The sequence below is a fragment of the Heterocephalus glaber genome, unplaced genomic scaffold, assembly GCF_053883595.1.
Source record: "Heterocephalus glaber isolate CG9 unplaced genomic scaffold, H.glaber_assembly_v1.0 deba00001547, whole genome shotgun sequence".
In the NCBI taxonomy this organism is placed as follows: Eukaryota; Metazoa; Chordata; class Mammalia; order Rodentia; family Bathyergidae; genus Heterocephalus; species Heterocephalus glaber.
The window spans coordinates 17470271-17483915 of NW_028258340.1; the positions used below are offsets into that span (position 1 = coordinate 17470271).

At 34.4% G+C, this 13645-nt stretch overlaps 1 protein-coding gene across 11 annotated transcripts in view; it reads left to right on the forward strand.

Annotated features, from left to right (window-relative positions):
- The window catches only part of Dmd (dystrophin), a 2486572-nt gene that overhangs the window by 1991795 nt on the left and 481132 nt on the right, over window positions 1–13645 (forward strand). For all 11 annotated transcript variants that reach the window (XM_004850043.4, XM_087189971.1, XM_087189973.1 and 8 more), the window contains one exon: window positions 11764–11953. In XM_004850043.4, the coding sequence (XP_004850100.2) occupies window positions 11764–11953 (190 nt within the window). The remainder of the gene's footprint in view (window positions 1–11763; window positions 11954–13645) is intronic.

The window sequence follows — 13645 nt, forward strand, 5'->3', positions numbered from 1 at the left end:
AAAGCAGGTTTACAGCCTTTAGTGAACTTAAAATAGTTACTGGATAAGTTAGAAAGTTGATTTGCTCCTTCTATCACTTTCATTGCTTTTTCACCACAGCAAAATTGTAAATGTAAACTTAGTTCCTAGAAGATGAGCTGGGCTGCAATTTTCAGCTAATTGGAAGAAGCAGCCCTGAGTCGAGCACTGTCAGGCTGATTTGAGTCTTAAGATATGATGATGATTATTGTGTCAGATGTAATCAAGAATGCGGGCTCTGTACTAAAGGGCTGGCTGTTTTTAATTCAGGTTCGTATATGAAGTAGACCTTCGGTTCACTGATAGTCACAGCTGGCTGTAAAAGAGAGCAATCTTTAAAATGTTATTTCATTCTCTACAGAGCTCTAAGGATCAGAGATTGGATGCATAGGAGGGAAATGTCCTTATTCTCCCCCCCCCCAAAATCGTTTTATTTTCAGTATAATGTCCTTCATCTTGAAATTTCCCCATGGTTCTCTATCAGCAGATAACAAACTTCTCAGATCCAATGCCATCCCCATTTCCTTTGTTTGAGTAATATATACTTTGTAACACCTCTTTATCATAAACCCAAATCAGTGAATAATGTACCATATCCTTGTACACAATTTTTAAGACGATGACATAACCTCAATTTTATAGAGAAATACTTTATAATAAAAATAATGTGCCTTTTAGTGTGGAGTAATTCAGACACAATCGTTCTGGACATAGGTGAAGTTTGTAGCTGATGATAGTATAAATATGGAATTAACATGGGCAAGAGTGACTCTGGCGTGTTACATATTGACTCAAGTTCCATGAGCAGCTTTGGCCAACCATAGTGTAATTTTCTAAAACTCTTGGCAAAATTCATGGCAACACAAAATAAAATATTCTTTGGATTTTCACAGCATTCCTGTTCATTGCATTCCTGTAAATTCAATGTCTATTATAACCTTGTGAAAATGTTTTACTGTATATCCATATGTAAAATTGAGTTAAGTTACAGGTATAGGTATTGATGAATAAGGTTTCCACATACACAAATGTTCAATCCCATGATCCTTTTGAATTTTCTCTTAGAACATAAGCTACCTCTTATTAATAAAGCTGTCACTATCACAAAACTGAATGAAAAGGCCAGTTAAGATTATCTAGCCAAATTTTAAAAATTGTGTGATTATCACTGCTGCTGTAATTTATTGCTATTCCTTATTAAATAGGATAGTCTCTATAAAAGAATAACGTGATGCCCTTCTTTTTTCCTTTCCCCTTCCACAGCAGTATTAATTGTTTCCTAATCAGATGTTGGCAAATGCAGTGAAAGTCTATATTAAATTGTAGGAAATATTATTTCTATTAATATCATTATTATAGTAGCTACCCAAGACCTTTAAAATCCTAAGTACTACTTACTATTACATCAAGGCTATTAAAAAAAATGTGAACTCATTTGTTGAAAAGTTTAATCAGGTAATTTAGTGAAACAAACATATACACTTGTACACAGAGATAAATAAACCTGTATTGCCTATATGCTTGAAGCACAGATATTTCATGTTGAAAAATTTTTAGATCAGTAGGTAAGCAAAATGCAGCAGTCTATTTGCATTTCATCAGGGGATTTGACAAGGCCTTTCATTATATTCTTGTGAATAAGTTGGAGAAATGCTAGCTAGATACAAGGTAATTTGAAGAGTTTGGAAGCCATTTCATGCTTTTACACAAAGGATGTCAATTAATAGATCAGTGTCAAGTGGGGAAGGAAGATCTCGGGTGTCACAAGGTTTTGTTCTCGTTTTTGACACACTGGATGATTTTGACAGAACATGAGTAGAGCTAGAGAAAAGATGCCCATCAAATTTATGAATGACAAAAAGCAGGGAGGATAGGAGTATGTTGGGTGACAGAAGACAAATGAGTGCCTGGACAGGGTGACTTCTAAGGCTCTTCCTATACTTGATGTCTCTGGGCCAGGATCAAACTTACACTCAGTCTGGAAATTTGCTGAAATAATGGGCTACTTTTAATCAAAGTTATTTTTTATGTCCTGTTTCTGCAGTATGCCTACAAATGTTAAATTGGCATTCTTTGAAAAGTACATCTTAAAAATTCAAAAGAAAATACATTTTCATGCGAGAATAACAGAAATTCAGGCAAATCATCTACCATGTCCTTTTCACTACTAGTATAAAGCTTGATGAAAGACAAACTTCAAAGATTTAATATCAATATCTACTCTTCTACAAAGCAAAACACAATTATAGTCCAAATTGCTCATTCTCATTTTTAAACATCTTAGACATAACTAAATAATAGTGTATTATAGAACCTGGTTTCTGTTACAAAAACTCTATCCACAAATTATCGTTTTGACTGAAGTAACTTATCCAAAAGCAAATATCAATTTTTAAATTCTATACAAATATGAATATCATTTAATTCACATCAAGAAAGAAGCTCAAGGTTTATAAGAACAAGAGATTGTGAGATCATTTTTAGAAACTGTGCCTGGTTCACAGTAGGTTTACTGATTTGAACTGAATTTATTGAATGTCTATTAAATGTTAGGAAATATAATGTAGATTCTTGCCCTGAAGGAATTTATAGTAAGTTGATGATGATGTATAGAATATAGTGACTAATATATTTGTAAGTCAGCGAATCCTTAAAACCAGGTGCAGCATTCAGATTCATTCCTTTTGTGTTTTAACTCTAATTGAAAAATAAATCCTTAATTTATGGCTGTTCTTCATAAATTTTAATTGTTTTTCTGAAAACCACCAATGCATTTCAAAGTATCTAGGGTTTTTTAAATGCAGTTTTCCTTTTAGTAATTAAAGTAAGAAAACAAGAATCTTTAAATCTTTATTTTGATAAGTTTTAATTAGCTCAAGCTATTTGTAATCCCACATCTTGTCTTCTAAATCATATATGAGCCATTAAAATAGGTATAAAATTAGAGAGGACTGTTCTTTTTGAATCTACCATGCCTGAGTTATTTTGGAGAAATTAATTCCTTTTTTAATTGATCTTATAAAATGCATTTATTTTACTGTAAAACTTCGAAGAAAGAAGTGTATGAAGTATTTGATTTTCACATTAGAAATTTTTCATGTACAACATTTCCAAAAATATATTGATTTCCACTGTAGTCATTAGCATTTATTAAGTTATTATGAGAAGACCACAATTCTATATACCAGCTTTCCATTATTTCATAAGAATTAAAATGTGTAATAATTGACTATGCTGCCTTCTTTTTAAATAAAATTCTCAAGCCTACCTTCAGTCTCAAGTATAGTGTTCATTCTAATAGATCTCTTAGTTGAAAGCTAAAGATAATGAAAGGTAGAATCATTTCATTTGTCTTTACATACACCTACAATAATCCTAATTTCTATAATCACAAAACCAAAGGACTTTTGAGAATAGTAATATATTAATGCTCATCATATTTGCCTCACAGGGAGATTGGCAAGTCTATCTTGACAGGTCACATTTTTTAAAAGAAGTAACATCTGGATTGGAAGTTTTAGGTTTTGCCATTTGTTTGGAAAACTCAGTCAACCTTCCTGAATGTAAAGCTTCTCATGTATAAACTGTTCTGAATAATAACAGCCTGCTCCACTAGCCTCATCAGACTATTTAAAAGCATATAAGGAGGTGACATTCGTGGAAGACCCTGAAATCTAAAAAATTCATTTTAGTGCAAAATATTATAACAATAATCACTGCATATAAAAGACTTTTAAAAAGAATTTTGTTAACAACGAGTGCTCAGTAAGAAACTAGGTAATAAAAGTTGTAAATATTTAGACGCCATACTTGAAAACTCATATCAGAAATTAGCAAATCACTTCTACTTCCAAATTTCACTGGTTGAACTCTCTATAAGATCATTTCATCTATTCATGGTATATTTTTAGCCACTTCTCTCCTTTAAAGTAAATCTGCTGTATCTGCCTTTTGATCTTAGAAAACTGAATCTGCCTGTCTTGTTGTCTTCTGATTATTATGTATCGACATCTGACAATAAATAGTTCTGTTTTTCTGTAAGTCACTGTGAATGAGGATATATATTTGCTTGACTGCACAGTCTTACAGGATTTTTCAAGAAATGATCCTGGCCATGCCTGTTTAATTGGTTTCTGTACTACTTTTCTTGTATCCTTTCAGAGGAGAAGAGCATTTACTTAAATGATTCTATCAACATGAGGATATACACCTTAAAAATAAAAAAAGGTGATCAACACTACAAGTGACCAAAACCAACTTAAAGATTCATGTTATATAGATCATTGAGAATTTATTTAGGGTGGAAAGTTTATTGGACTATAAATCCAATCCTAATATAAATTTGTATGTACCTGGATGGTAGTGTCAACTGAGTTTTTCTAAAGAGCTTCAGTAGTTATATAAACATCTGAGATAATATTTTGAATCCCTGTATATGAATCAAACTAAATATAATCAGTTACAACATTATATTTCTGCTTCCTCAAATAGTGCCTTTTGGTATTGTGGTAGTAGAAAAATATAAAATTACAGATCAGAGTTTAAAGAGTATTAATCTCTCTAACAGTAAAAGAAAAAAATACAAGTATGTTTTATCTGTTCATAATACTGTGTACATTTCTTTCGTCAACCACTTTTTCTCAGTGATTTATGACACAGAAACACAAATCAAATGAATAATGCAAAGAATAGGGGAAAGCACATTTTTACTATTGTCTCCTAATATTTTCTTTTTAGAAATATCTCATTAGTTTTAGAGGAAGGACATAATTATGGCTGTTTCCCTTATGATATATTTTGCAAATCTCAATTTTTTTTATTAAATTCTTTTATTGGTACATTGTAGGTATACAACACAATCACATTTCTCATTGGGAATTGTACCTTTACATAATGCACCTTGGTTCTTATTTTTTCTCCATTCCTAGCCCTCCCTTCATGCCCTCCACCCTTCCCTATTTACAAAGACTTTATTTCCATTTTTTCCATTTCTCATCATTTTTCCTTTCCCTTCTTTCCTTTCCCCTGCCCCTCCCACTACCCCTACCCCTTTGGACCTTTTCTTCCTATTTTACATTATCGATTATTCATTCTAATCATTGGTACATTTTAGGTATACAATATAATGACATTCATCATGCAAATCTCAATTTTAAAAACATAGTTAAAAGTGAGATGACATGTGTATTTTTACATTTTTTCTGTGATCAGTAGTGTCTGCATTCTTACTATCTAAAGGTAAAGGCTTGATGATTTTTTTTTTTACCAAAATATATCATCCAAGAAGTTTACACAGGCAGCATCAAAGCTGTGGTTTATCTTTGGAGGACTATTCCATTTTCTGTGCAGGTGTATTGCCACTGCACTTGTTAAAAAAATCCTGTGTTTGGGGTGATGAAAAATGGGAATGAGTTTTCTGAGAACTAATCAGCAATACTTTGGGAACATTTAGGTCGTGGTTTCCAATTAACTCTGGAGAGTTTGAGTAATTTCGTACTAGACCTCAGGAGAGGAGGGATGAAAACCTCTTTAATTTATATGTCCATGAACAGCAAACCAGCAAATTTGCGTGAAAATGGATTTTTTGTTTGTTTGTTTTGAAGCACAGACCAACTAGATCTTTTGTGCTATACTTGGGGTAATATCTTTCTCTTGGTTTGTATGTGTAGGTTTTGTGTGTGTCAACAATCTTACTTATGGCAAAGTGACAAAAAGATAAATCTGTCCTCTAAAATGAACGCTAGGATTCAGTGGCACAACCTTGGTTGCAATTTTCTGTCTTTCATTATGATGAACATATCGGAAAGGAGGGACACTGATATCTGTCCTCTGAGTTAGAAAAACTTTTTCTAGGACACAAGATTTGGGCTATAATCCCAGCTCTGTCACTTACTTGTGTATCAGATTGGAAAAGTCATTCCAGTTCTCTCAGAATCAATCTGTCCAACAGCAAAATGAAAGCAGTGATAAACTGTATTATTCCTAAAAGGTTTTATACTTTTATGAAAATCAGTTCATTTAGGCAAATTGTATTGATCGACTATTGCTCTATTTTGAGATAGATGATCTCCACTTCCCATGATTGGAAAAGATAAAAATATTTAAGATATACTTACTATTTGTTAGGCAAATTGAGATAGAAGTTCATCAGTGCAGTGTGATGGGAGTTCATAGCCCTGATTACATTGTGAGTACAGCTAAATTTTTACCAGTCTCCTCTGCTACACTTGAATATATTAAATGGCAAAGTCCACCTCATAGTGAATTCTATGTCAGTATCATTAACTATAGATCCTGGCACATAATAGTCATAGGACAGATTCATGTATTAATTCATTAATGAGATGTTCATAAATGTGTGGATATATGAATGAGGTTCTGATTTAAAGATAATCTGCTTAGAGGCTAAAGTCCCTGGGAGTGAATGAAATATCTAACTGAAAGTATACAAGAAAAGAGAGAAGCAAAGAGTAGGAAACACAATTCTTGCAAACACAAGTTTGTTTAAAAAAAAATCAAAACGTAATGTATTTACTAGAAAACTAGTAGGGACTCTTGTGTTTCCTGAGAGTTTGAACTTTAGGTTAACTGTAGCTTTATGAGTAATGTTTGACGTTATAAGAAACTTTCTGATCTGAAGTTCATGTACTGGTAATGTATTCATTCTATCTGACCTGTATCCTATATACAACAACAACAAAAAGAAATAAAATCATAAGCTTAAGCGTTTCCCTAAAGTATTATAGGAAATAATAGTGGTTAAAATGAAAATAAACTAGGAGAGTATTTTACTTGGTTACTTCCTGACAGTACAAGGCAAAGATGGAAATGTTTTTTAGTGGAAGACTGACTGTTATGAAATCCCCCAATTTGTCACACTTACACTGGGCAAAATAACCTTTCATATCGGATTGACCTCCTTTTTTTCTTAAAAATATTCAATGAATTGGATTGAACATGCACACACACATGCGCACACAATCTTGACACTCAATCCTGTGATACAATGCATTATTAAAATATTTTCACCCACATATCTAATACTGGAATAGTCAGTACATTAATTAAGCTCTTTAGCCTTAACTTGGAAAGTAGCAGATTTTCATTCCTTTTATATTTCTCTTTTTTAATGTGTTGGGTTGGCCAATAAGAAATTGGTGACTTTGATTTCATAGAAAATCCAGTCTTAGAAATTTATTCAGAGATGTCGTTATAGTTTAGATCTAGAACACCCCCCCAAAAGCCTCACATATTCAGAGCTGGGCCTTTTAAAAAGTGACTGGTCATGGGATTGCTATACTCAGCAGTAGATTGATCCATTGATGAGTTCCTTGATGTACCATTAGGAGGTGGGTCCTGATTGAGAGAGCTGCATCACTGCAGGTGTGCCTTTGAGGGTGTGTCTCCCTCCCTGGCTCCTCCCTTCTCTCTCTGCTTTCTGGCTGCCATAAGGTGAGCAGCTTTCCTCCACCATGCCCTTCCATAATGATGTTTCTGCCATGGATCTATTCAGTCATGAACTGAGTCCCCTGAACCATGAGCCAAATTAAACCCTTCCTCTATTTAAATTGTGGGTGTTGAGTATTTTCTCCCAGTAATAGGAAAGCTGACTAACACACATACCATGATATGTGTGTCTGTCTAATGACAAATCAGAGTATACTTATTGTCTCATTGATAACTGGTTTATAAAAATACAATAGAGATGCCAAGATTGCTTTTTGTCACCTTCTTATGGAGTTGTCCCTGGATCAGCACCATATTGGGCTGATACAGGGTTGTACTCACCTTTATATCAATAGTACTTTGCCCTTTCAGTGCATTTTTGCTTCTAACTGGTGATGTAAATCTCCATTATCCACAGATCTCCTTAAAGAGCCTTCAGAAATGCAGCAGCCTTTTAGGTCCAATTGCTGAGTGAGAATCCTCCACCTGGTCCCCTTTGGGGATCACAGTCTGTGCAAATAGTTGTATATTTCTCCACATGCATTCCATAGATAAATATTTTTTTTTTAAATCTTACTTAGCTTCACACTTCAGCAGGTCAGGTTCCTCAAAAACCAGATTCTGAGAAAGCAATTAATGTCCAGACCTTTTAGTGGAGAGTGTTCTCAGGCTAAATATCTGTGAGAAGAAAGGAAACAAAGCAGTATAGGGCAGAAGGAGAAACTGGGCTACCAAGCAAGTGTCACTACAGTAACTAGCCCACCCTCCCTTGCTCATAAGGAGCTAGAGCAGCTCTGTCCCAGTTGGACCAAGGGAGGTAGACTTTTATAATCCACACATCAGACATCTACCACTCAATAAGTGCAGCCTGCCTCAGGGACAGGCTAGGCAGCTATCTTTAGCTGTTCTGAAATTCGACTGGTAACTGAGGACTGTCAGCCAGCAGCTAGGGCAAGAAGTAGTTCAGTTCTGAAGAGATATCTGGGTAGCTCATCTTAATATCCATTCAAAGTTTGATCCCCAGCAGCAGTGGTTCTCAAACTTTAACATATGTTAGAAATACCTACAAGGCTTGTAGAAACAGCTTGTTGGACTCCATCCACAGAGTTTCTGATTCAGTAGGTCTGACCTAAGCCTTGAGAAATTGCATTTCTAATAGCTCTCAAAAGAGTTTGGTGCTGTTGGTCCATGGACCATACTTTGAGAACCACTGTTTCACACTGCCTTTATTTATGTAGTGAGAATGGTACAGGCTGCCCTTATGAATCAAATGAAAACTATTTGAAATCACCATACCACTCCTTACTCTATCACATTCTCAGCTTTTTTTGTGCATTATAAAGCTGGAAGTGCTGATGACTAAGCCCTGTTATATAAAAACCACCTAAACAGTACAGTAGATTCTATTTCTAAAATATTATTACTATTTCTAGTATGTGATCATTGTTACTTTTAAAATCCAGCCAAATTTTCTGCAATGTCTATAATTGGAGAACTTGGACAAAGGAATTTTTAAAAATAATGGTCACGCTTGTTAGTTTTATTCTAAGCCAGTTCTTCATTTCTTTATTATTCTCATTTTTCTATTTTTTTATTTATCATGTAAGCCACTCAAAGCCATATGGCTGAGAAAAATTAAAAACTATGGGCTATATTTAGAGCTATTTTGAAAGCACAAATATGGAAATTAAGTACCCTTGACTCATTTCTAGTCTAGACTTGGCACAGCTATAATTTAGGAATTCAGAATACATGTATTGAACCCAAGAGAAAGTTTGTAGTCTTTAAAACACCCACACAAGCAGGAAACAACAGTCTCACCTATGATCAAAGAAGATTGTGAAAGAGCTCATTTGAAGAGATTTTCTGCGTTGCTGCCATTGGATTTTTCTAAAGTATTTCCTAAATTAGAAAATATTCAGGCTGATGTTGTCAATATTTCACACCACAAGGGTATCATTTAGGAAAATGATGCCTTACTGTCCTGAAAGAGTTACGCTTCTTCCCTAAGGGCATAATTTACAAAGTGGTGAACTCACTGGTAGGATTTGGCTGAAAATCTCAGTGTCTGGCTAGAACCCTTTCATTTTATTTATGTGCATCGGGCTTTGCAAATAACTCTTAGAAAATTATTTACTAGTTACTTTCTCTGGAAGCAGAGGGTAAGTGGTGTTTCTAGGTTACGACAGAGGAGCTAGGAGGCATCAAGCCCAGCTCATCGTGAAGATAATAAAATGCATACTCTCTGATTCTCCAGTTCACTGTCATGGGGGAGTTTCATATTATCCTTTATTTTGTTTAAAATTGGAATGTGTTAGAAAATATGTCAGCGTCTAACCCTGCTGTCTTCTGCAACAGCTTACTTCTATCCCAAATTTTGGGCTGGAGATGGAGTAAGACTTAATGCAAACTGGATGAAATTGCCTTTCTGGCAGGTCAGGAATGGTCAATCAGCAGCAGTTGCATAGGGTTCCACCCGTATGTCACATGCCTAGTTGTGACATTTTCTCAGAGCTATGGCAATGGTTTCAAATTTTAAAATCCTCCTAAATAGATGATTTTGATATTTCTCCTTGTATTGACAGTTTGCCCACAAACTAGATAAGCAGTCAGCAGTCCAGGTCATCCCTCAAGCTCTATGAGGTTTAACTTCTTTGCCCAACCAGAACACGATGCTAACTTTCAGCTATGCAGTATTAATGTTTATTTAGGAGTTGATAAATAGCTTAGTGCAATGCTTACTTTTTTCCAATAGCTGCATCCTCGTAAACCTATTCTACTCTCCACCAGTTAATGCAGACAGAAGATTTTTATCCAGCATGAGTGCTGCAACTACACTGTGGAAGACTGTGTGCTCAGCAAAAACTTCATCCATGATGAATAAACAGCTCTTCCGGGGGACTTTGCTGCCTCTGGCTCTGCAGGAGTTGTTTATTGCCTCGTTTGCACATCCCCTGATAAAGTTGCTGCTGAAATAAATTGCAGTTCTGCATATTTATTGACAATCACATTTTAACAAGTAGTGTGTATCATAGTTAAGTATTCAATTTTTAAAATCCATTTTTAGCTTATGTTTAATCCCAGAAAGTGTTTGTGTAGTAGTAGAAGGCAAATAAGGCATTTAAATAGAGTGCTAATTTCCTCATTGCAGACAAAATTCACCTGAATCTTTTTAGATGGGACTGTTACTGCCTAAGGCAATTTTCCTACCTGAGGTATTGTTATGTAGATGTTTGCTTAAGGCATATCTGTATATCCACAATACATGCATTTTTAATATACATACTATATTTATATATAGTATATATTTATAACCAGAAAATAGGAGCTTTTTAAAGAGTTTTGTGTCATCAGGGGATTTGTTTTATCCTTTTAAAAGACTGGAGGACCAGGAAAATGGAATGTGGGCAGAGTTTTGATAAACTATGTTTGAGTAGCTGTAACATATAAGGAGCTCAACTTTACCAGTGTCATTATATTTGATTCCCATCACAGCAATAGCTGCTGCAGATGAGGAAATGAGAAATCAGAGAGATTTGTAACCTGCCATGTAACATAACTGCTAAAGGATGGTAGGAACCCTGGCTCTATTTTTTCCCTTGCACATAACATTTTTCTTTTGGATAATGTCCTCAGTAGTATGATTGTCAGGTATTGAAATACGAACCTAACTCAAAAGTTATAATATCATGCAAAATGATGTTGTGTACAGTGGTTTCTATGAAATGTTCTTCTTTTTCTTGTTGGTGGTTTTTTCCTTTTACTCTCCAATCCCTTCCCTGTATTTTTCCCCTCTGGTATTCACCTTCCAACTATCAGTTTGTATCTTCTTGGCTTTTCTCCTTGCTTATCTAATCCTGGCCTCCTGTCTCTGGTGACATCAAGATAGGCCTGGTAAGGGATTTTAGGGTTTTACCTATGAAGACTAGCTTCAACTTTTGCAGTATATTAAAATAACTTTTCAGAATTGATCCGCACAAACTATAAAATTTTGGAAAGCTATTTTTGAATCTTTGTATGTGAGTTTTCAAATGTCTAAAGTTTCGAGTTTGTGTGAGACCATTTGTGTGAAGGGAATTTATAGAAATTTGTGCTTATCATTCATTGTTAATATTCTTGCATCTCTTCATAGAAGGCTTTGAGTTAAATAGAAATGAAGGCAAATAGAATCCTCAGTATTCTAGTTCCTGCTTTAAAAAAGGGCTTTAGCAACAACCCATCTTTGTTCTTTTTGGGGAGTTCACTAGGTGCACTATTCTGATATTTGAGGATTGCATCTGGCTATTTGTTCCTTTGCAGAGTGAACGAGCGAGAGGCTGCTCTGGAAGAAACTCATAGATTACTGAAACAGTTCCCCCTGGATCTGGAGAAGTTTCTGGCCTGGCTTACAGAAGCTGAAACAACTGCCAACGTCCTACAGGATGCTACCCATAAGGAACAGCTTCTAGAAGACTCCAAGGGAGTCAGAGAGCTGATGAAACAATGGCAAGTAAGTCAAGCGTTGCGCTTTAGCACTCTTGCGAATCCAATTGAACGGTCCTCAGCCTTTGTACTTGTACTTGATAAACTGGGAACAGAATAACCTACTCATTTTACACAGCCTGATATATTTCAGCATTTGGGCAAGGAGGAGAGAGGCAGAGGGAAAAAGAATATTCATTTGTGATTTCATTTACTACCTTGATCTTCAGAAAAGTACATATTTTTGGGCCACGCCAAAAAAAAAAAAAAAAAACCTTGCAGATAAAATCAGAGCTTTGGTCAAGCAGAAACTTGGTTCACACTGATAAATAAGGTATAGATGGGTTTATCAAATTGAAAAGGTTGCCATTTTGAATGTTTACTTGATATTTTACAGGGAAAACATCTGTATGAATTGTCTGTTTTATTTAGCGTTGCTAACTGAATCAGTTTCCCTTCATTACTTTCAAATACGTTTTGAAATGTTAATCTGGCATTTTGTAGTTTTCTTCCTAACACGATCTGTGAAAATAAAAATGAGATGGCTAAATTTGTTATAGTTAATGATCATACAATTTTCAGACAATTGTTTTTCCTAGAAAAAAAATTATTGTTATAAAGTTCCATATGCATAAACAGTGAAAACAGAACTTTAGGATAATTTTGAATAAATGAAGTCTCGGTGAGAATCATATTCTGCAGTTAAAAGAGGCTCCTATCTCAAAAACTGATGTATTTTTCCTGAGCTATTATGGGCTTTTGTTATGTATAACTAGTTTTTTAACATGATATAAGAACTTCACTAGCATGGCAAATACAATTTGACATGGTAGAATACTATGATGAATTTTTGAACTAATGTTATTCTTCTCATATCTTTAAATTATTATGAAAAAAGTGATAGTATACCCCAGGTTGAAAAAGAATTCCAAAATCAAATTACAGCATGCAAAGTTTCTTTCTTTCCCCTTCTCCTTGTTCTTCTCTACCTTTTGTTTGGTTTGATTTTGATCTGTTCCATGCATTTTGCTGTTCTAATGTATAGAATTGGTGACAGTGGTAATTTATAGGGTGTTCTTGCTTTATCAGCCTGCTCTGACCCTACTTGCTCCTCCACGATGTGTGTTAAAGTTAAATTTGTTTGATCCTTTGGAGGTAACTTGTTTAGAATAACATCTGACTTAGTCTTTGCAGATATCTCCTCTGGCTTGTTCTAGGATGTAAAAGCAATGCAAATTTAGATTATTATTTTTTGCTCACTCTCAGATGAATAGTTAGACAATGTACTGCTATAACATTGGCTTATGCTACTTCATAAATACAATTTTATTTCACCTTATTAATGCTCATACAGCCAACTTAGAATTCTAATAAATACATAGGTTCACGTTTTTCCCATATCTATGGTTGAAAATACAACTTTGATTAAATAAATTTTTCAGCAGATTACTTTGAAAATAAATAACCTAATTACTAAAAAATAATCTAATGCCAGGAACTTAATAAAATTTCTCTTAAAATAGTGAATACATGGTTGAGGGCAAGGATGTATCTCTTATCTCATATAATTTTTATTTATATATATAGCACTATACAATGAAAATTGATATATAAACTATTAATCCTGCAAGAGAAACTGCAAGATTCTGAATCACTAAAGGAAAAAAAGTGCCATGTTCTAACTATATTTACTGTGGATGAATGGAAAATAAGCTACATT